This window comes from Capsella rubella, unplaced genomic scaffold (genome assembly GCF_000375325.1).
Source record: "Capsella rubella cultivar Monte Gargano unplaced genomic scaffold, Caprub1_0 scaffold_4, whole genome shotgun sequence".
In the NCBI taxonomy this organism is placed as follows: Eukaryota; Viridiplantae; Streptophyta; class Magnoliopsida; order Brassicales; family Brassicaceae; genus Capsella; species Capsella rubella.
The window spans coordinates 10,780,118-10,803,365 of NW_006238920.1; the positions used below are offsets into that span (position 1 = coordinate 10,780,118).

General features: G+C 37.5%; 7 protein-coding genes across 9 annotated transcripts; 1 reads left to right on the forward strand and 6 right to left on the reverse strand.

Moving 5' to 3' along the window:
- Positions 1-906: 906 nt before the first annotated feature.
- Positions 907-3,002, reverse strand: LOC17889271 (expansin-A3). The gene is made up of 3 exons (XM_006294754.2): positions 2,815-3,002; positions 2,369-2,687; positions 907-1,567 (listed from the first exon to the last, which is right to left on the reverse strand). The coding sequence occupies exons 1-3, from the start codon at positions 2,972-2,974 to the stop codon at positions 1,258-1,260; spliced, it is 789 nt and encodes a 262-aa protein (XP_006294816.1). The 5' UTR covers positions 2,975-3,002; the 3' UTR covers positions 907-1,257.
- Positions 3,003-4,772: 1,770 nt separating this feature from the next.
- Positions 4,773-8,274, forward strand: LOC17888612 (scarecrow-like protein 9). Of its 2 annotated transcripts, XM_023784112.1 has the most exons (3): positions 4,773-5,981; positions 6,060-7,885; positions 7,976-8,274. In XM_023784112.1, exons 1-2 carry the CDS (start codon positions 5,612-5,614, stop codon positions 7,805-7,807), a joined length of 2,118 nt encoding a protein of 705 aa, XP_023639880.1. In that variant the 5' UTR covers positions 4,773-5,611; the 3' UTR covers positions 7,808-7,885; positions 7,976-8,274. The 2 variants fall into 2 exon arrangements, with proteins under 2 accessions (XP_023639880.1, XP_006296472.1); XM_006296410.2 differs by having other exon boundaries at positions 4,773-7,885.
- A 55-nt stretch (positions 8,275-8,329) lies between these two features.
- Positions 8,330-10,131, reverse strand: LOC17887797 (uncharacterized protein At2g37660, chloroplastic). Its single transcript, XM_006294527.2, has 7 exons — positions 9,794-10,131; positions 9,373-9,644; positions 9,253-9,289; positions 9,061-9,158; positions 8,916-8,977; positions 8,704-8,827; positions 8,330-8,589 (listed from the first exon to the last, which is right to left on the reverse strand). Exons 1-7 carry the CDS (start codon positions 10,059-10,061, stop codon positions 8,470-8,472), a joined length of 981 nt encoding a protein of 326 aa, XP_006294589.1. The 5' UTR covers positions 10,062-10,131; the 3' UTR covers positions 8,330-8,469.
- Positions 10,132-10,276: 145 nt separating this feature from the next.
- LOC17888393 (uncharacterized protein C24B11.05) lies at positions 10,277-12,515 on the reverse strand. Of its 2 annotated transcripts, none has more exons than XM_006294716.2 (9): positions 12,431-12,515; positions 11,818-11,908; positions 11,655-11,720; positions 11,470-11,567; positions 11,351-11,388; positions 11,184-11,271; positions 10,811-11,086; positions 10,667-10,732; positions 10,277-10,582 (listed from the first exon to the last, which is right to left on the reverse strand). In XM_006294716.2, the coding sequence occupies exons 2-9, from the start codon at positions 11,855-11,857 to the stop codon at positions 10,427-10,429; spliced, it is 828 nt and encodes a 275-aa protein (XP_006294778.1). In that variant the 5' UTR covers positions 11,858-11,908; positions 12,431-12,515; the 3' UTR covers positions 10,277-10,426. The 2 variants fall into 2 exon arrangements, with proteins under 2 accessions (XP_006294778.1, XP_023639882.1); XM_023784114.1 differs by having other exon boundaries at positions 11,818-11,949; positions 12,431-12,494.
- Positions 12,516-14,975: 2,460 nt separating this feature from the next.
- Positions 14,976-18,614, reverse strand: LOC17888024 (WD repeat-containing protein 44). The gene is made up of 6 exons (XM_006293578.2): positions 16,630-18,614; positions 16,384-16,541; positions 16,244-16,295; positions 16,070-16,152; positions 15,900-15,993; positions 14,976-15,819 (listed from the first exon to the last, which is right to left on the reverse strand). The coding sequence occupies exons 1-6, from the start codon at positions 18,368-18,370 to the stop codon at positions 15,140-15,142; spliced, it is 2,808 nt and encodes a 935-aa protein (XP_006293640.2). The 5' UTR covers positions 18,371-18,614; the 3' UTR covers positions 14,976-15,139.
- A 502-nt stretch (positions 18,615-19,116) lies between these two features.
- Positions 19,117-20,364, reverse strand: LOC17890004 (protein FAR-RED ELONGATED HYPOCOTYL 1). The gene is given in 4 exon segments (XM_006294963.2): positions 19,117-19,379; positions 19,460-19,917; positions 20,267-20,286; positions 20,288-20,364. Coding segments are annotated over 4 exon segments (591 nt in total). The 5' UTR covers positions 20,321-20,364; the 3' UTR covers positions 19,117-19,299.
- Positions 20,365-20,834: 470 nt separating this feature from the next.
- Positions 20,835-23,188, reverse strand: LOC17888207 (glucose-induced degradation protein 4 homolog). The gene is made up of 8 exons (XM_006294912.2): positions 23,085-23,188; positions 22,948-23,006; positions 21,900-22,043; positions 21,730-21,803; positions 21,590-21,644; positions 21,456-21,518; positions 21,228-21,355; positions 20,835-21,133 (listed from the first exon to the last, which is right to left on the reverse strand). The coding sequence occupies exons 1-8, from the start codon at positions 23,128-23,130 to the stop codon at positions 21,055-21,057; spliced, it is 648 nt and encodes a 215-aa protein (XP_006294974.1). The 5' UTR covers positions 23,131-23,188; the 3' UTR covers positions 20,835-21,054.
- Between the last annotated feature and the right edge of the window lie 60 nt (positions 23,189-23,248).

Here is a 23,248-nt window from a genome sequence, read left to right on the forward strand (position 1 = left end):
AAGTTTACCAACTCTTTCTTCTAATAAGGTATAGCTTCTTCAGAGGTTATTATGGACATGTTGTAGTTTTTGTTTGGGTCATGCATGCTTTTAACGGGGCAGCCATTTTGTTTTTCTGTCGACAAACCATTATGAGAACTGACTTGTTCTTATTAATATAAACAAAAAAATAATAGTTTTTTTTTTTGTAACAGAACAAAAAAATAATAGTTGCTTCGTTCCTTGCTGATATCGTCGTCTAATCGAACCTGGTTAATTTGTTAACTCGAATTGAAGCATAAATGTTTTTATGACAAACGACAAGGTAATGAGGGTAAGAAATTAATGAAATAACTAAAGTAAAAGAAATATGATATATAATAATAATTTTATAAGAGCCTGATCATGATAATTAATGAGCATGAGTTAGATCAAATGTCGTGCATCATGTATGATGTATGATGTATAATGAATGATGAATTCTCATTTCATGACATGTATTTTCTAACTTGAGCTTCATACAAGTTTGCGTTCATAAAGTAGTCATGAACACTCAATATTCATTAAGTAGATAGTATAAAATCGTTAACATTTAAACTTGCACTCTGAACATGAATCCTTATTGAGTATCAACAAACATACATAAGGTACAATAACAATGCCAAACAATAAACAAAGGAACGGTAAAGGGATAGAGAGCATTATATATAACATGCACGGATGCACCTACATCGATCAGCACATGTATTAGAGATAACACTCACAATAGCAAATAAGTGCAGGAAACTGTAACCAAGCAAAATCGTCTTTTAACTACACCTTATTCACTCTATAACCGTTGTATTTTTTTGTCTGGGCCAAATAATGCAAAATTCAGTCGGTTGTTCTTTACGCTGAGACAAACAAACAAGAGTCCCACACGAATAGTGAACGAAATCCGAATTTAAGATTTTTATAAATAACTTGGCCCAAGGGCCCATTACAAGGTCCATCAGACTCAAATCACAGACTGTTTTGTTTACACTCTCTCTGGCTTTTTATTAGCTAAGCAGAAGAAGATGCCACCAACGAAATAAAACTAAAATAATTTCCCGAAGCCACCGGAAAATTTTCCCGAGAAAATTAAAGGGAGAACCCCAGGGCTGGAAAATGTCTGAGCCATATTAAAAATATAAAAATAACAACATCTCTCTTTTAAGTATTGGAGAAAAAAAAAAAGAAAAAAGATTTTGATTCTTTTGGGTGTGTGTGTGTGGTGTGGTTTGAGAGAGACTTCAGTCAGACTCGGAAGTTTTTGCCGGAGAAAGTCTGACCAAACTGCCACGAGGGAGGAGCAACGTTCCACGAGGTAGAGGAACGTCGGTCAGAAGCGGTGACTCTGAAAGAGAGTGATTGGCCAATAAGGACGGCGTTGGACTGCCAGTTCTGTCCCCAGTTCCTACTCATTCTCACCCAATCTGTCTTTGATCCCTTTACGCTAACTCCGTTGATATCTCCGGCACCGGCAACGTTAGTTACCAGAACGAGGTTGAAGTATCTGAACCCGTTTACTGTGAATCTTATCCCTCCTACCTTCCGACAAGGTACCCTTCAGAGGAAACAGAACAATTATTAACAACAAGACAAAGAGGTAAAGAAAGAGGGAGATGGATCTCTGGGTTACTGTGTCCTGCTTCTTTTCCCAAAAAGATAATTTTGAAAAAATAAAAATGTTTCAGAGTTAAAAAAAAAAACAAATAGAAATATTGAGATAATAATAATAATACTATTGAGAGCGATGGTCTCAGTTTCTGAACTCTGAAACTCATAGGCCGTTATCTTAAAAAGTGCTAGAAAGTAGAAACCTAGAGGAAAACAAAACACACAGATAGTTCATAATAACATGTTCGGTAGTCGGTACAAATATCTTTTCACTTTATTAATAAAAAAACATACAATCAAAATACCACTTCAAGCGTTTTTATTTTTATTTTCGACTATTATTATTTATTACTATCTAGCTCAATAAGAAATCTTAAAAATTTTCTATTTCACATGAAAAAGGTGTCTTAATTAAGTTTGTAAAAGATTATACTAATTATCTACCATATTATAGTAGCAAGTAATAAATCAAACACTAAATCCTCTTATGTTTCACACAACCAAAAGACTAGTTCCCTTTAAAACATTAATCTCATTTTACATAATCTAGATTAGCAAAAGTTACTATTATCAACATCCATACGCGTGTTTATGTAAATATCAGCTGTGACTATATATACTGGCTAGTTAGAATTCTTCACCGTACCTATTTACTGTTAAATTCTTATCGATTCACCAAATTATAATCGCCGGCGAAACCAAATCGGTAAAAACAAAAAAACAAAAAAAATCAGAGAGAGAGAGAGACCTGCGATAGGAGACGGGGACAATGCCTGCACGGTAAAGACCGATCTTGAGGAACATAGGCATAGCTAGATCAAAGTGCTCACGCGGCGGATTGCACCATCCTCCGTTGTCACTCGCCTGAGCAAAATTCGGCGGACAAAAGTTCGTCGCCGTCACAAGAATCGAGGGGTTTCCCGGCACACACCATCTCGGGTCGTCGGTACACTTGATCTCGAAGCAAGCACCGCAGCTATACCCGTTGTTGAACAGAGCAGTGCTCAAGGCCGCCGTGTTCACACCGTATCCTTGGCTGTACAAGTTCCCGTACCCACACGCGCCGCCTAACAAAACCCACAAAAACAGAGCACAAGAAAAAGTCAGGAACTTTATAAAAAAAATTAACAAGTTAGGAATCATAATTTATAGTTACGTATGAAATGAAATTAAAAACGGTGAATATGGTAATACCCATGGTTCCAGAGGCGTCACTACCACCGTAGAAAGTGGCGTGTGCGTTCTGCCATGGTCCACCGCTATAAACGCCGGCGATTTTGGCGTCTGAAGCTGTTAAGAGAAAAGAAGCCGTAACGGCCAACCACAAGCAGATCCCAAACGCAGTCGCCGTCATTATTAGAGGGGGGGGGGGGGGAGAGAGAGAGAAGTGTATTGGATAGTACTGAGAGAAAGCGGGAAGGACCAAGGGTATTTATGGGGACTGATGAGGCTGGTTGGGTTTTTTTAATTTTACAGTAAAATTAAGTTGCTTTTCTGTAATTTTCTAGATTTACAGGGTTTTGAGGTAATTAATTGATATCCCTCTCACCGGTTTTACTGTGGTTTATTACTTCAAGACTTAACCGAATCGATCTTTTCTGTTTTAAGCTAAACGGTGACATTGTCTTCATGCAGCTGATAGAGTAAACTGAAATTGCATCAATTTTATATGAATTATATAAAAATCGGGACATGGTTATTGGTTATAGTTCATCCAAAACCTAACCGATTATAACCCAAAGAACAATTTCGGTATTCATACTTGAGAACCGAGAAAGCCAAAAAGTTCGAATCAAAACAAAAACAAATGCCAAACACAATTACGTATGTTTGTCTTTCCTCTTTACGAAGTATATAGCTTATAGTATTTTATTTGCCATTTATCTAGGCATGCACGCATGTATACTATAGTTTCTTTAGTCATAACGCATGTTAACATAATTAAATACATGTGTGTATGTGTATGCTTATAAAAAGAAAAAAGGAAAAACATATACATGTACATTTTCTTATGAACATATCATATAAATGAACCAAACGAATAGAGAGCATCACATTAAGAGCATGTGGTTAGACTAAGGTCGACATACAAATAAATATAGTATTGTTTGTGAATTTTAATTTCTGAACGATAATAAAGTTTTTGTATTAAATTTGGGTGAGATAGGGCCGCAATAGTTGAATGACAAGCTTCTTTGAGAGTTATCGTATTACATGAGCACGAGCATGTGCATGTGGAGTGTCTCTGGATATAATTGTTGTTGTTACACAAGTTCTCTATAAGGGTTCCATGTGAGTTGTAAGTTTTAAGGGCACTGGATAGGTGAGTTTACAACAGCTCTCTCTCTCTCTCTCTCTCTCTCTCTCTCTGTGTTTACTGTTTACAATAATTGAGATCACTATTCGAACGCTTCCAAAAAAATAATGTAAAATTTGGTTTTCCGTTTATAAACGTGAAATGGTGAAATTATCAAGTAAAAGATAAAAGATAACACATACAATTTTAGAATTGTGTTATGTAACTATGAAAATAATTTTTATCCAAATGATTTGAGTTATTTAAAACAAGAAATTTTGTTTCGATGATCAATTTAACAGGAAAAAAACAGTTAACAGGAAGAGTATACAAATGTTTACTCAATAATAAATATCAGTGTTGAAAAGATCATGGGCTCCAAGCTTTCTATGAGGACCAGCTATGGTATTCATACATTAATATAGCCAACATTTGAAGAACATGGAAAAGATTTGAAACTAAAGTCTCTTTTCTTCTCTAGTTTTACCAAGGGGTTTTCATCCATGGCGATGTTGGCGCGCATGGAGCTGCCTCTCTCGTTTGGGTCTATAAGTCTATGACAACTTTAAATGGTCCAAAATATTAGTTGGTAACTCGTGAAACATTAAAGTTACGTTGGTAGTCGTCAGTAAACTCCTGGAATCTACCAATAGATGTGTTATATATATATAGACATATAGTGTTGCGGTGAAAAATAATAATGGACTTACATAGATCTAGACGTCGCACGGTGTATTTGTAAGAAACAAACTTAGCTAAGACGAAATGAATAACGTTTTGTTTGGTTTTAATGGATTAAAACATACAAAGTGGCTAAGAAAAAGCAAGATAACGAAATGTCATAACAAGATTACAAGAGATATATCATATATTATATATAGACAATGATATGCAAACAATACACGTGATTTCGTATGCACTCAACCAATATGTATATAAGGTATTTCATTGTGCTATTTTACATAACACTAGTTGATCCATCCGGTCTTTTACGTTTCTTAGGCGAGCATGTTGATATCGTAGAAGTTGGGAACGAAGTTCATAGCCATTGTGGTCTTGGGGGGAAATGTCCAGGGGGCTCTCTTATTAGTTAACTAGTCCCCTAATCTTAATTAAGAAAATGATTTGTCAAAAAATTTTAAGGTTCTAGAAAGAAAGAAAAATAAAACTAATTAAGGTTTGATTTTAGTACATCCAACTATCCAACTTGGGGGAAAAAACTATAGATAAATCTCATTATATATCTGTACTTACCACTAACTCAGAAAAAAACTATATATAGTGTACTACTACTTACTAATTTGCATATTTAAAAAACAGTTATGTAAGCTTTAACTTACTGTAATGACGACACGTGGCGAGTAATGAACCGATATAAGAAAAGAAACATTTTAGCTAATTGTCAAAAACAAATTTGATGAAAAGCACGACGACGACAGGTCCCCACAAAAACGCATAATAGATCCAACGGCTGTGATTTGCTATTCCCTACCTCGGAGATTAGACCTTTTTAAAATAAACTTTTTTTTTCAATTATTTCCCCTTTTAAAATTGTAATTATTTATATAAAAAATGAAAACGCATTTATTCCGATTCCTTTTCTCGGTCCCCTCTCCACCCCTCTAAAGTCTAAACCTCGTCTCTCCTTCTTCCTTAATCATCTTCTTCCTTTAATAATCTCTCAATCTAGAGAACATGATTACTGAACCAGGTCTAACCGGGATTTCTGGTGCGATTAATCGGAATCGTTTACCCGGTTTACCTGATCAATCCACTTCGTTGCTCCCGAATCATACCTTCACTCCGGTGACACTCTACGACGGTTTCAATTTCAATCTCTCTTCCGATCGTAGGAACACTGTCCTCGCAGCTCCGCCGGAGAATTCGGTTTTTATTCGGGAAATGGAGGAAGAAGAAGACCCGGCTAATGATTTCGATTTCTCCGATGCTGTTTTAGGATACATTAGTCAGATGTTGAATGAGGAAGACATGGATGATAAAGTCTGCATGCTCCAAGAGTCTCTAGATCTCGAGGCTGCTGAGAGATCGCTTTACGAAGCTATTGGTAAGAAGTATCCTCCATCTCCTGAACGAAACTTGGCTTCTTCGTTCGCTGGTGAGAATCTTGACCGTGTGGTTCCAGGTAACTACACCGGCGGAGATTGTATTGGCTTTGGGGATGGTGGAAACAAGCCACTGAGTGGTGGTTTTACTTTAGACTTTCGAAATCCTCAGAGTGGTCGTTCATCGCTTCTAAGTGTTCCGCAATCTAATGGTTTGGTTACTACTAGTACTATCTACGGAGATGGGATTGACGAGTCGTCGAAGAATACTTTGTATTCTGATTCGAATCGGGAGAGTCATCAATCTGTATGGTTGTTCAGGCGTGGGATTGAAGAAACTAGTAGGTTTTTTCCTCAACAAAACGAGTTGATTGTGAATTTTAAAGAGGAGAGTTGTATGAGCAGAGGAAGGAAGAACTCTAGCCGTGATGAGACTTGTGTGGAAGAAGAGAGGAGTAGTAAACTACCTGCTGTGTTTGGTGAGGATATTTTGAGGTCAGATGTTGTAGATAAGATCTTGGTTCACGTTCCTGGAGAAGAGAGCATGAAGGAGTTTGATGCGTTGCGTGAAGTTCTGAAGAATGGAGTGGAGAAGAAGAAAGCTTCAGTGGCTCAAGGCGGGAAGAGACGACCCAGAGGACGAGGACGAGGACGAGGGAGAGGAGGAGGAGGGCAAAATGGGAAAAAAGAAGTTGTGGATTTGAGAAGTTTATTGATACATTGTGCTCAAGCTGTTGCAGCTGATGATCGCAGGTGTGCGGGTCAGTTGTTGCAACAGATTAGGCTGCATTCTACACAGTTTGGTGATGGGAACCAGAGATTGGCTCATTGTTTTGCTAATGGTCTTGAGGCGAGGTTAGCGGGTACCGGAAGCCAGATTTATAAAGGGATTGTGAGTAAACCGAGATCCGCTGCAGCTGTCTTGAAGGCTCACCAGCTTTTTCTTGCGTGTTGTCCTTTTAGGAAGCTCTCTTATTTCATAACCAATAAGACCATACGCGATCTTGTTGATAAATCTCCGCGGGTTCATGTTATAGATTTTGGTATCCTCTATGGTTTCCAATGGCCAACTCTTATTCACCGGTTTTCGAAGTATGGATCACCAAAGGTTAGGATCACCGGGATTGAGTTTCCGCAGCCTGGGTTTCGTCCAGCACAGCGGGTTGAAGAAACTGGTCAAAGGTTAGCAGCGTATGCCAAACACTTTGGCGTGCCATTTGAGTATAAAGCAATTGCTAAGAAGTGGGATGCAATTCAACTTGAAGATCTCGATATAGACAGAGATGAGGTTACTATAGTTAATTGCCTGTACCGAGCTGAGAATTTGCATGATGAGTCGGTCAAAGTAGAAAGCTGTAGAGACACTGTTCTCAATTTGATCGGGAAGATCAATCCCGATCTTTTTGTGTTTGGCATTGTGAATGGTGCATACAATGCACCGTTCTTTGTGACACGGTTTCGCGAAGCTCTCTTTCATTTCTCCTCGATTTTCGACATGCTTGAGACAATTGTGCCAGGGGAAGACGAAGGGAGGATGCTCCTTGAGATGGAGGTCTTTGGGAGAGAGGCATTGAATGTAATTGCTTGCGAAGGTTGGGAAAGAGTGGAGAGGCCTGAGACATACAAGCAGTGGCACGTCCGTGCTATGAGGTCAGGGTTGGTACAAGTTCCATTTGACTCAAGCATTATGAAGACAGCGCTGCAAAAGGTCCACACATTCTACCATAAGGATTTTGTGATCGATCAAGATAACAAGTGGCTCTTGCAAGGGTGGAAAGGAAGAACCGTCATGGCTCTTTCTGTATGGAAACCAGTTTCCAAGGCTTGACCGATAACTCCCGTCAACATAAGAAAGAACCATATCTTGTTTTTTTCTCTCCTGTAATTCCTAGATACAGCATTACAGGTACAGCTCGGATTCATATTCACATTGCTTTCGAAATGCTATCTTATGTTTTCTAGGCATTGTACTGAGACTGTGTCATCTCTTTTGCAGATGAAAGTCAGTGACATCCCGAAGAACTTGTTAAAAGATGATATTGATGTAAGTCCCTATTTATAACTTTCTAGATGGATATTTGTTGGTTTCTCAGCTAGGTTCTCCTAACAGTATTCTTGTAGCTAGGGATGATCAGAGATTTTGTATATTGCTAGCAGAGTTAAATTATCTAGATTGTAACACGTATTAGAGGAAGCTTAGATGAACTATGGTTTAAAGAGAAGGTTTTTACTTCTACGATGTACACACTAGGACCAAGGCTACATTGAAATAAGAGGTTTTACTATTTCTGGAAAGCTCTTCTGCTTGGAATCTGAGCTCTTAGTTATTAGTTGTGGTCCCTCAATGCTATTTGAGAGTTTTGATGATCTCTAAATATATTTCAAAAGCAAGAACTCATGAGAAATAGAAAGAGCCGGTTCAGACACATAATGAACTCAACCCTCTCAGTGTCAATCCTAGGACTCTGCTATGAGGACAAAGAGAACAGATCAGAACTTAGTGGTTACTTGAGTGAAAAGGGCCTTGAAATCCTTTGTTGGGGTGCCTGTTCCCTCGGGCTTTGAGGCCAGGTCAAGTGCTTTGAATTTTGCCTCCTCAAGTTGCAACGCCTGCTCGAATAGAACACACCATGGATTAGGAGAAGCAAAACTGGATTTAAAAATATGGTGACTGTTGATGGATCATTCAGTTTATGAAATCCCTTTTGATCATAATGAACCCACCTGAACGCAGACTTCTGCAACATCAGGTCTTGCAATTGTTCTTGTTTCTGTCTCGAGAAGCTCGTCATCTTTTCCCACGAGTAATTCACGAATGCCACCTTCCTTGTCCTGCAGACCTCCCGCCCTGAATCCAAGAGAAATATTGCAAGATGAGAATTCCGCCAATGCAATTTGTATCGGATATAAGTGATCAAGTAAACAATTAAAGGTACCTGATGATGGTGTATGGAATACCAGAATCTGCCAAGTATTGCTCAGCCTTTCTCTTCCAAACCTACAAAATGCAGAAAGACTGTGAACATCTGCTGTGAAACTTGTCTTTCTGGGTTGAAGAAAACAGAGAACGACGAGTCTCACCAGAATGTTGGCATTGCCAATACTATTGAGAGGGTGATTGATGTTAGTTCCTCCCATCGACCCAACCAAAACAATCTGCTTAACTCCCGCAGCCTTGGCTGTTTCAGCAAACAAAGATGGATCATCATAAACAGTTACGCACCTTGGTTGAAACACACATACAAAAAAATTAAAGAGATGATGAATACAAACCAGCATCTATCTGATTCTTCTGACCAATCCAATCAACCTGCCAAAAAAAATCAATTATCAAAAACCAAGGAGAATTAAGAAATCCACAAGAACACACAACACTAGTAATATAGTTCTCACCTGTTCCGGATAAGCTCCATCTTCAAAGTAGAACTCAGGTCTCCCTCCTTTACTAGGATCAAAACCGGGTTTCATCTGCGGTACAGCGCTTGTAAGAATGACCAAAGCATCAATTCCTTCAACAGCAGGAGCAATAGCTTCAGGATCTCTGATATCCCCAATGAACACCTCATCCTCTCCATTGATCTTCTCCTTGCTCTCCTTCGTCCTCACTAAACCCCTCGCCACAAACTGATCCGACCTCTCCTTCAATTTCTTGTACACAATTTGCCCTGTCACGTTCACCATCAACATTGAACAGTGTTCTTACAGAATTGCACAGTACCACATTGTAGAGAGAATCTAAAAAAAATCTTCTTAGAACAGCAATTTTTATGATCTAAGAGAGTGAGTGAGAGAGAAAGAGAGAGAGAGAGTGAACCTGTTCTTCCACCGGCACCGGTAACGAGTACGGTGAGAGGTTCAGATGTTGCGGCTGCGGAAACAACAACCGACACTCTTCTGAGCTTCCCGGTTAATTTACTTTGAGCACTAATTGAAGTTGAATCCGAAACAAGCGAGCGAAATTGAAGAGACGAAGAATGAGGAACTGAGACAAAAGAAGAAGCTACAGCTCCGGATTTGTGACTGTTAGCAGGAATTTGTGTATAGAAGAATGTTTTCGTCGTCGTTGTCGTCATCATCGCCATTGACTGAAGAGTTTGATAGCTCAGAATCAGATGATTGTAGTCGAGAGAGAGAGAGAGAGAGTGAGGAGCTGAGGAGATATCGAATTTCCGATTTTCTTCTCCACGTCACCTTATCTTTTGGATTATTTTGAATTTTAAACGGGCCTGACTTTATATTGGGCCAAAGCCATTAGCCCAGCGTTTCGTGTAATTTGAAATTTATAGTTCGACCCATCTGACTCTGATTTTTTATATTTTTATTAAACTCATAATATGAGCCAGAAGGAAAAAGGCTATTTACAATACTACTACAACACAGATTACTCCAAAAAGAAAAACTAAATTTTCTGCTGGAATCTTTCAAATAACCGGGACTGGTTAAATTATTAGGCTATCACCGGAGTTTCAACGGCAAGTTTGCCGGAGTAACTAACATTTTCAGGCTTAGCCTCCGATTCCCAGAGCTCCGGCAAAGCCTCCTTAAGGTTATGAATGTTTTCTAACGCATAATCTGCAAATTTCACTCTCTGTGAAGTTCCCACCTACACCAAACAATTCACAATTCACATCATCACTCCACTGTTATATTCTCGGCCCTTCACTATACGTTTTTTCTCAAAACTTACCAGAACAGTATCCAGACCAATGCGTTTACCAGCCTGAATGTTTCGAACACTGTCATCGAAGAACAACTACAAGAAACAGATATTTTATCAAAACAAACAAATGGGTCTTAAAGATTTTATGAAGAAGCTCTAAGAGGCACTAACGGTTCTTTGACGGTCGATGTTGGCGATATCAAGAGCCTTTGCTATGGCGGATTCAGATGGTTTGCAGACAATAGGTGTCTTAGGTATACCGGTAACTGGCTGTTCATGATCGGATAAGTATCCGATGATGTCGAATATCTCTGTCTTGTCCTCACTGACGTTGTCAAGACTAGTAGAATTCAATGATTCAAAGCAAAGTATTCCTTGGAAACAGTCCTCTAACCCTAGCCTCTCTAGGGCTCTTGCTGCGTGTAACTTATCTGCGTTCGTGAAGATCTGAAAGAATTGTGACAGATACGTATATATGAGAAATTTAAGACTTTTGATGATATATTTTTTTTATAGGAATGATTAAGTTAAGAAGAATCATTACGATCTTGCGAAGAGGCAGGCTAAGTAAGAGACTTCTCAAAATGGGATCTGGTTTGATGTTCTCATAAGGTAGTCTCCCGTGTACAAAACTGTTAGGAAACAATAAGACAATTTAGAATAATAAATATGACACTATCCCAATGGTTTTTGTATATATATATATTATACCTGTGATACTCGTCGTAATCGAAGTCATAACCTATAGCCTGAGAATAAATATGATTAAACACGGTTAAGAATTAAGCCATATGTATTAATTCAAGTACAAAATAGAGAAGTAAATTTACTCGAAGACCGGCCATGGTAGTTCCATAATTCTTGTATAGTGAATTAGATAACTCCAGGATCTTATTCTTGTCAATTCCAAGCTTCTCCACCATGTAATCTACCAAAAAAAACACAACCAAATTTTAAAGAAAACGTAGTGACTTGCAAAACAAGAAATTACTTTCGGACAAAAAACAAAAGTCACCTTTGATGTTCTGTCCACATTCTTTAGAAATCCCAGAGCTCAATGGATAAAGGGTATCATCAAGATCTAAATATTTCCCACAAAGATATAGATTTTGTTAGATAACAAAACAGAGGAAAATTGCAGGAGAACAAAGAAAAAACAGAGGAATTAGAGACCTTACCAAACAAAAGGGTATCATATTTTGGGCACTCAATCTCCATTTGTAGTCGATGAGGGATGCTTATCGTTGGTTTTACTCACTCCTCGAGAATCTTTATATAAAGGGAGAATCTTAGACTCAGTGACAATGATGCTTAATCAAAGAAAGAGGAGGAAATATAGATTCAGACAAAACAAGTAGTGGGAACAAAGTGTGCAAGTTTAACTCTCCATATGTTTGGGGATAAGAATTATATGTTTGATTGGCTGATGTCACACCAACGACTTGTATAATCTTATTAGTACAATTAAAATATTCACTGAATTTGATCTATGAAATTCAAAAAGTATTTTAAAACTAAAACCTTATAGGTAATATCAATCTTGACGCATTTTGACACTAGAGAACCTCTATAACAAATTAACAAAGCCTATGTACAATGTAGTTTTTTCATCATATAAACTATGAAGACTAATAGATTACAAGAATTTCTTCAAGCTTGCATAAATGCATGTAGCCTAAAGTATCCATAAAAATAAAAGAACAAATCCTCAAATCATGAGAAATGCGAGAATAGCAACACAAAAAGAAAAGAAAAGAAAAGATCAAGAAGGATCTGTATATATCATCGAACCTGATCTAAGACAAATGAAGAGCTAATGAAAACGCAGAGGACAAAGTGGTGAGAGGACAAAGGCAGAAGAAGAAAAGGGAAGGAGAGAAAGATTAGAGGCAACAATGCTCTTTATATATAGGGTGAGAAAAAAGCCAACGCGTTGTTCCACTTTTACGTGCTTCCCATTTTTTTTCTTTTTCTTTTTTGGCAATTTTTTTCATGTTAAATTTTCATTACAATATCTAAGAATATACATACAGTTACGTTACGTATTCAATTTGAATCAAATGTTTTCTCATGCGTCAACCGGAACTAAACAATGCACTTTTTCTGACTATAGAAGTTTAGGTTTACCGCAATTTGTCAAATATGATAGTCATATACTCAATATAATTATATATTTTTGTAAACTTTATGGTTAGGAAATAATCATACCTCTGTAATGAATATCAAGAAATTTTTAACTGTTAATCTACATACTTTTTTTTTTTTTTGGGCTAACTGTTAATCTACTTACTTATATAAGAGTTTTCACTTTAAATAACAGCATAATTATTATATGTAGCTTATAGGTATAAAGTAATTATTTTTCTATAAACGTCAGAGTTATATATTTTGGATTATCGTAGTATAAGCTTTCTGGTTTAGAAAACTATGAGCTTGTTTAAGCTGTTTTACCCGACTAGCTAGTAAATAATTTATTTTTAATTCGGAACTTGTTGCAAGTATATATACAAGAGTTGAGACTCGAGAACCACACGAAAGACAACTAAATCCAAAAGGCTTACTCGATCGATCTGAGGCATGTGTGTGGTGTAAATGCAGTGAATACAGCTATTGATTTACGACCAACTTTGAACAAAAGAATCATGTGATTGATTACTTAGGCCAACACAACTGCAAAAACAAAAATTTTAAAGTTGAAGACGATGAGCTGTCACCTTCTCATTTTCTATTATTTTTTGATTAGCACTTTTTGTTTTGTTTTGTATTTGGAACAAACTTACCCTTCAATAATTGATCAACAATGCCATATCATACAATAATTGATCAAACAAGAGGACTTGTACCACACGGTTTTGTTTCTTATGATAACTTCATATATATATATTTTTATAGAATCTGGTTGATTGTAAATAAACCACACTCATTATTCAATTCCTATACTATATTATGATTTTTGACTACACTCTACCCTGGTAATTATTGTCTTTAGGTACCAGGAATTTGTCAAACAGCTAAAACTTGGAAAATTCAAAAAAATCATGAATCCGGAATTTGATTTGTTAATAACTCCAACTTTGTTATATGATGTACTAACTTATCATATATTATCACTTCGAAGTTTTTGGTGACAATCTTGACGTGTGGAAGTAATATTTATCAACATTGTTATCATAAACTCACAAGTACATCAGTACGTGTACGTGTGATTGGGGCTTCTCGAAAATAACCCATTCGGTCACTTTCGCAATTATGATTTCATAGTTCTTGTTCGTTCCTATGTAGTACTCACTATCTCTTAAGTGATTGATTGATGAAAAAGATATTAAAAATGCAAATATACATTGATTTAATTTTACTATATATGTACATACATTGATTTTCCAATTTAACCTTTTTGAAAACTTTATTTCAAAACTTGATACATTTGGCAAACAAATTAATAAAAAATAATCAAAATCTTTAGTGTTTACTAATCAATAAGATAAGAATTCGACCAAAAAAAAAAACAATCAATAAGACAAGCAAACTGCTAAAAAATATACAGCTGTAAGTTTTGAATTATTAAAGAAATATAAAATTTTATTAAAATTTAAAAGTTATTACACTAAAATATTGAAACTTTTATATATTTTCTATATTATTTTTTTTTTAATTTATAATCAACCTAAATCTAAATAAGACTTTCGATTCCTACAACAAGTCATTTGTCAAGGTTTTTTTTCCCCAAATATAATTAGGTTTCCTAATGCAACTAGACTTTAGCATTAATGAATCCAGTCTCAAAATTTACCAAATTATAAATATATTTATTTTTTCTAGATTGAGTTAAATATAATACCTGCACTTCCTTCCCTTTAAACCCAAAACCTAATCTTCTTCTCTCAAAAGATGGATGTTCCTTTCATTACATTTATAGTCCTAGCTTGCTTTGCTGTGTTTCTTCTAGCATGTTGTGTCGTCTCTGGTTGCAGAAATTGGGGGAAAAAGAAGAATCTGTCCGATGCTGTTGACATGGAAAATAGTCAAAAGGGAATAAACATATTCCAAGTCTGACCTGCAGCACTGGCCAGCTTCATCATCATCATCATCAATCATCATGATATAACAATGACGGTCATCACAACATCAGCATCATGACAACATCGCCTTTTCCGGTTGAGACTCTTCTGGTGGCGGTGGTCATCGTTAAATTTCTGGATGATGTAGCTTCGTCTTGCTTGTAGATTTATTTACATGTTAATTAACAAAACTTTCAGTTTACTTTTGGCTCTTTTTTGGTGTATCCCATTGTTATCTAGAGAAAAAAAAGTGGAGTAAATTGTTTTTGATTTCTATCTGGAGAACTTCACAAGTTTTTGTTTGTGTTGATATGATACAAATACAAAATATTTTCAACGTCGGGAGAGGTTCTCAACACTATGAGACAGTTTCTTTACGTACTCTACAAGCAACAAAGATACAAAATCAAGAAAATAGAGACCGGTTCCTTCCTTTTTAAAATCAAAAGAGTGTCGTTTGCCGACCGATTCGTCTCGGTAAGCCAAAATTTTGATAAGATCTGATCTCGCCATGAACAGTAGCCGTTACAATCACCATCCCCCATGCCGTTGGATGTATAGTTTGTGGACCGTGGCCACCACTGTCGAACCACGACCATGAAGATAACCTTGACGATGTGTTTATCGATGGAGATTCCCCAAACCTTGACGAATGCTGCTCCGAACTGTTCATACTCGACCGAAACGACTCGCTGCTTCCCAGCTCAGGTCCCGCTTCTTCCTCTGGTTGCTGCGGACTCTGCATAGCGGCTTTCTTAGGCATTGGAGGTAACCCCGGTTTTTTATTGCGCTTAGATGTAGTTGGTGCCGTTGCCGAGGTGTCATCACTTGTTGGTGAGTCTGTGGAGGATGAAGGCTGGCTCGAAGTGGATATGCGCTTTGAGTGGCGTTTAGAGTGAACCTGAACAGGTGGTGGCTCGCCTCTAACATGACCGTGCCAAGGAACAGCGGCTGAGACATCTTTGCAGTGAAAGTGTTCGTGAGATTGTGTCGTGACTGTTGATCTTGTTCGGTGACTGTCGTTCTTCCACAAATAAACCTGAGAGTCTTCGCTCGCACAGATTATGTATTTCCCGTCCTGGCTATATGAAGCAGAGAGTTGGCTGCACGTGTTTCTAAAGCCTGTCAACAAAAGTATCAGTTTTTGTTTTTGTTGTTGTTAGCTCATCGATTCAATCAGCCAATGCCTGTAGAGAATTCACCTTTGAATTTATGAATAACTTCAGAACCGTCTAAAATTCGAATCCGTGAATCAGCAGATGTGACAAGAACTTCGGATGGATTCACCGGGGAAAACTATATAATGCATCAAGTTGTTAACAGTTAATGGTGTTTATCTTAAGGTGGAGTTTTGGTTTTTCAGGAAACGAACCTGAAAACTGGTGATCTTCCTTCTCGCTTGTGATTTTTTGTTGCTCTGAACATCAATCTGGTTAGTTTGGTTCAGCTTACAATCTGTTCTACAGAAGAAGAAAAAACGCATAGAAATGAAAAGGAGTATTCAACTAGGAAGTTATGTTTGTATCAGAAAGAGCTTAGGAAGAACCTTCAGTATCATAAGCACGGCAAATTCCTTTATGTGACCCGATAAAAGCACCCTTCAGTAGGAAAAAACAGAAATTTCCATCATTAAAGAACCGGCATGGATTGGATTTTGCTGACTACTGCAAGAAACAGAGGAAATACCTGACCATCTGGAGTGTAACAAGCAGCAGTGACCATTTCATGAAGATCACTCCATTCCACAACATGTCGATCTTGTATGCTCCATATCCTTATCTTTGCGTCAAGTGATCCACTTAAGAAATAATTTTCATCCACTGGACTGAACTGAATACATGTCACTGTTGAATCAATAGGACAATAAGGTCAAAAGGGTATGCAGCAAATTATAGCTAGATGTGAAGACCGGATACAAAAGATGTGTCTCACCGAAGTCATTGTGGGCAAACAATTTGAGGCATGTTTTGGTTTCTAGATCCCATAACCTGACTGTTTTGTCCATGGAAGATGAAAGGAGAAGCTGAGATTTGGACCATGACAAATCCAAAATAGCATCCAAATGACCCTTCAAAGAGCAAACAGGCTTATCAGAAAAGGAGAAGACTGTTTCAGGAACATGGACGTAATCCGGAATCTGATTATTTCTTCTTCCCGATGAGCCTTTTCCTTTCTTTTTCTTTTCTACCATAGTTATCTCATTTCCAGCCAATGATCTCTCCCCAGAGTCACAAAGTGAGGGATGAATGGGAGTGAGACTCCCTTCATTCATAGACATTAGTTCACATTCTTGGACCTCCCACACATGAATGACTCTGTCCGCTCCTCCGCTCGCAAGATAATGAGCATCTGGACTAAACTTGATTGTCCAGACCGCACCCTCATGAGCTTGAATCTCTTGACACATATGCAAAGCACTCAATTCTTTATACGACTTTCCTGTTTGCCTCACTTTCACCCACTCATTAGCTTTACCGTGTTTATGATCTTTCCCTGTTCTAGGACTATCACTGCTTCCATCGCTTACATCTTTATCCGCAGCCCGTAAACTCATAGAATGAGCAACACCTTTAATGTTCTTCAACAACGCAGCCCCTCTTCTCTTGCTCAGCCTCACGCTCTTTGAAAGATAGGAATTGAACTTGCGAAGATCCATTATAGGTTCGTAGTTAATCCTATTCACATTCTCTCTACGCATAAGCTCTTTAACCACAGGTGAATAGCCAACACATTTCTCAAATTCCTCCAAAGTTAATTGCTTTCCTGTCTGCAAATCACTAAGCCTATTCCACATTCCATCTTCATCATACTCATTCACTATAAACTCCTTCCCTGTGTCAAGATTCTTAATCAAGAAGAACGCACCAACCCTCGCATTCGACATTACCGATGTCAACGCCTCTGAGCCACCACCGCGGGGAGCCTTCCCATTTCGACAAACCGCAGGGGATTGTCTGATGGGAGTTTGGTACTGACAAACCCTTGTCCGCGTAGCTCCAATTGTGGAATAGGTTCTCGTAAGGCGCTGCTTGGAGATTTTCCCTAAAATCTCATCTTTCCTCCGTTTCTCAATGAAAAATCTCTCAATATCTGATTCCGATCTCGACCGAGCAAGCATAACAGGAACATGGTCATGATCGTGATCCAGAATCTCCGATGATTCACCGTGAAAACCATTCTCCACACCATCAACCTCACCATTATTCGTAATCTTATTCTTCATCTTCATCTTCATCTTCATCTTATCATCACCATTACTAGTACTAGCATTAGAAACAACACGACGAATCGAAACAGCACCGACCATATCCTTATTGCTAACAAGCCCCATCCCATGGAGAAGACGGCGACGCCGCTCGGAAATCGATCCCGGAGCAGCCATCCAGATATCGTAATCAGGCGACATCGCCGGCGTACGGAACTTCCTAGAGGCGGTGGTTAAGGAAGAGACGGCGGAGGAAAACGAAAGGCGACAATCGTCGAAATCCTCGTCTTCGTCCTCGTCGGAAGAAGAAGCAGCAATGTCGAAAGCTAGAGCAGAAGAGAGACGATCATGAGTTTCGAAGAACCTATCGTCGTCTTCGTCTTCTTCGAAATCTCCTAATCCTTCCCAGTTCATCGTCATTGTCTTCTTCCGATCCAATCTGTTTCCTCCATTTCTATCTTCCATCATCTCCGTCGAAACTCAAACCAGCGAATTCGAAATCTCCAGAGATTGATTAGAATTTGAGATTTTTATTTGGATTTTCAAAAGAATTGGGAGATGATGATGATTATGGAAGGATGGGCAAATCGGGAATTATGGGGGAAAGTGTCTCAGACGTGTTTCTCTTTGCAAGACATCAATCTCTTCACGTTCAACTACAACATTTTTTCAATTAATTTACCCAAAACTTCTAAGTACTAAAATTATGATAAAGCCATGTATGCTAATACTAAAACCAAAGGTCGTGGAAGCATGTTTTGCTTCCATCATACTTCAAATCTCTAATTTACGTTTGGTTTCGATACTATGATTAATTAATACATATGAAACGAAATCATATAAATAGATGTTAGACTTTACGTGTGAAAATATTTATAACTAATTTTAAGGTTTTTCTGTATGAAGAAAATGATAAACTTTCACGAAAAACTAAACAAGTAATCGGGTTTTATTTTTGTATCGGGCCTGTTGTGGACTAAGTAACAACCAATGGGCCATAAGTATCGGCCCATAAAAATAGATGTCATCAACATTATAAATTGCCCCTTGCATATATGCTTGTTGTTCTTCTCTCGAGTCATTTTCATAATATACGAGATTTATTGAAAGATATGATTTTGTGATTCTAAAATTTATATCTGATTCAGACATAAGTAGATAAAGTTTTGTCTCTGCAGCTAATCAAAATCTTGAAAGTTGGAAAACTATAGAGCTTGAACAAAAAAAAGACTCTGGTTTATTTGTAAGCTGTTTACAAAATTACAAACATTTAAAAGAAGCTCTCTAATTACTTTTGAGTTGAACATTTTAAAGGTTTGACAAGAATCAAAACAGAACGAGTACAGCTCTCTATGTACATCTCTTCATATATGTCTTGAGTCCTAAACATCATTTAGTCACAGCATTAGCGTTGAGAAGTATTGTTCAAATTCTTGATCAATTGTAGGCTTCTGTGTGTCGTGTAGAGTAGAATCTGCTGCACACATGATGAAACCAAGTTAGTGAATTCCCGGTTCAAGTGATTCAATATGGTCAAACCAAAAACCGGTTTTTTACCTTGGTTAATAGTCCATCTCCCAGATGACAGAACAAACTTGGCAGCATTACTACATCCTTTAGCTTCTTCGTCATCGTCATCGAGATAGAGAATGTTTTCAATGTCTTTCTCTGAGTAATCCTCTGTTTTCTGAGTACCATAGATGAAATCAAGATGGCTATCGAAACAGGTCATCTTGTCTCCCCCGCACGATCCAGTTGATTCCTCTTTCATCTCAACCTCGTTGTTACATTCCATAGAAGCTGTTGAGTTCACATATGACATTGAACACTCTGTATCAATCTCCGAGCTACCATTGGTATTTTCAGAACAAGCAACATTGGCGAAACAAACGTGCTTGGACAGAGGTAATAATGATAACTCGGATTGATCTGTCTGAAACTTCCTCTTCTTGCTCAGTTCAACTGTTTCCATTTTCAACACATTTCTACTACTACTGATGATCATGTGATGGACCCTGCGTAAGAAACCATGAAAACAACAACACAGATTAAGATAAACATACGATGAATGGATCTTTAATCATCAAACACACTTATCGAGTTTATTGATCTTCAACTTTAGAAAAGAGTTTTGTAAAACTCAATGATCAAAACAATACTTCAATCATCCTTTGCAACTGTGAATACACATACGTTGCTAATCAAATCATCAAACAGTATCTTAAGAAACTTGAGAAGAAGCATAAGTATAAGTTTGACCTCGAAGTTAAACACTAGTTTTTCCAAAACACAGAGATCTAATATTTGGAAAAAAAGGTAGTAATAATAAAACAAGATGAGGAAAAAAATTGAGGAAACTGAAACCTGTTAATCTCGGAAGGCTTCGTCTTCGTTGTTATCTACTTCCACTTCAGGCATAGATCTAAGAGAGATAAAGAGAGAGTTTCAAAGATAATTGTTGTTTTGTTTCTCTTTATGCTCTTTCCCCTTTCGGAGGGTCGTAAAATCTGGAAACTACAACTTTTTTATTATGTAAATTTAATCATCAAGTGTACGACGCTCGACGTAAGAACGTGTACTCCACGGACCATTTTGAATCCGTTGATCTCGTCTATGCATGCTTTGTGTATTACACGGCGAAAAGCATCTTGAGTGTTGGAGAGGTGACCCATCTCCTTTCACGGGACCGTTTTTGGTTTTTCCATATTTTTAGCTTTCGCTCCATACGATTTTGTAATCTTTTTTTACTATTGCCCCATAACGATTTTATGGGATTTGGATGAGGTCTGTTTACTATTTATCAATTTTTTTTTTTTATATAGTTATAATAAAATATTCATCTTTAGTAGTATTTTTTTTTTACTTTACTTGGCTTCATACAAGTACTTAAGAGCAATTTCAAACAATTTGGTAATATTTTTGAGAGATTTGGTGATTGAAAATGTGATATGACTTAGAATATCAGCTTGTACCATAATGACAAAAGAGTAGTTTAGTTCTCACTGGTTTGGTCTGCTACCTAAGCAAAAAAAAGAAATATCCTACTAAATAATCTTATAATAATAATTGACACGTCTACTGGATCACGTGCCTTACATGTGCCCACGGGAGCATCATATGGCGCTGTCTGATGGCTGCCTTTGGCTTTTTCATCATTGCAACTCGTAAGAAGAAAAACTGAAACCAGATCTTCCTTCGTTTACTGTTTTAAGCTCCAGTTTCTGAAACGGACTGGCCAAAACAAACCAAAAAATACCAAATTTTCTATAACTCAAAACAACAGATTCTAGTTTGTAAACAAACATGAGGAAGATCTTGGACTAACCTGCTGTTTGGATCATAATAGAAACCACTGATGGATCCGTCACTGCAGGAGAAGCATACGTAGTAAAATCCTGCTATTGTTAGTCCACAATCTGTGCCAACATTTACAAAGTATTGCTCTTTCCATCTCTGCACCACCAGAAAATAAACCGGAGTTGCAGGAGTTATATGGGATCCTTGGAGAGAAACTGTGATGATAAGAATTGATAGGATCAAATGAGAGTTGTACCATAAATATATAAGGGTAATCTTGAAGATCCAATTGCCTGCCACCATCAGCCTCAAATATTCCCTGCAGGATTAAGTCCGGAAAATCGCTTAAGAGATGTTACTGACTCTACAAGCAAGTTACCTGTGTGTTACCTGAAGAGGCGAAAAAGATGGGAACTTTGACCAATGTCTCATATCATCTTCCCTCCTGTGACAGAACAAATTCAAAAAAAAAAAATTACTACAAGAAATCATCAGTTTAAAATCTTCTAGAAAAAGGGGTTGTGACATACGTGGCTTCCCATTTTCCAGTGTAAAAGGTATAATTCTTTCCATCAACGATTTCCCCTTCCCAGAATGTTATGACCTGACACACATAACAACAGTCAAGAATCATTCCTGTGATTGTATTCCAAGGGGCAGTAAAATGAGACAACAAACGAGTAAGACCGTAGGAGCTCACAGGAGTGTCGGCCATGGGGACGTTTAGAGCTTCCATGGTGCCACAAAGATAGCCATGTTCAAGGTCGACTCCCTGTATCTGAACGTTAACTCTCCAAGCTTCCTCCTTCTGTTGATTAGAGACATTTTGCGTACCAGAAAATGCCTGCAGCATAAAAACATGTATGTATGCCACAACTCAAAAGCCCTCATCTTTATGTTTCAAGCCAATACATGTTCTACAAATCCTACTAGATATAACTCATTAGTGCACTTGGATTTAGCATACAAGTCAACATGAAAAAATATATCAAGCCAGTCAAAGCCAAGTTCTACATCATATAAAAACAAATCAGCAGTACTCTACAATCTTTAACCAACTAAAACATTGGTATAAGTTGCAGATTTAATTGGAAGAAAGTATATGGCCCCATAATGTTTGGTGCCTGCATATGAATGATGATTTGTCTAGTCTAAACAACAGATGCACAAGATCTTTAAGTTTTTTTTTCCTTTTGCTTTTCTAAGTAGCTCAAAGCCTAAAACAAGATGGATATTATAAATTTCCTTCATGTATTGCAATAGTTACACACCCACAAAATTTACATTCAGTATAGTAACAAGCAATTATGAAGCAGAGTTTGTAAACTACTACAGTCGATCGACTGAACCAACAGAAAATAAGCAATTCTAGCGATTTCAAGTATTCAGAACATCGAATTTCAAATTTACAGATAAGAATACCCAAAGACAAGAATACCTAAAGACAATGTCTTTATCTATATATAAAGGTAGGTATACTCAGATTCTGCTTACACTTAAGGCTATGTTCATAAAAAAAGAGTGTGCACACATAACCAGAGATGCACAAGCATAAATACAAGAATCAGAGTTCCTTCTAGTCCTACAATATTCCCACAACCTTTTTCTATGGTCAGACAATTATAAAGTCAATTTGTTAAACAAAGAGAACAGCTCGTGAATCCAAGTATTAAAATTTATCATCCCATTACAATCCTAGAAAGATTCATGCAAAATCAAAATTTTTGTTCATTTATAAATCGTTTTACCTGGCCAGCGCCAAGAAGTGAACTAGGCGGAAGTTGTGATCGATTCCCAGGATCGGTTCCTAAGTGACAACAATTTCAATGAATGAGTAAGAACCATAAAATCAAGAATAGGATCAAACCGAAGAAGCGTTAAAAACCTGGAACTTGAGCAGGCGTGTTGCTTTCCACGACTCTCACCGGCATTTTATTCCCACCTCCTCCTTGCCGTCTGCTACTAATCCGAGCTTTGGTGAGACCAAATCAAATTTGCGGAGCTTAATAAACGAGATAGGCTCGAACCGATTATACCCGGTCTGATTTT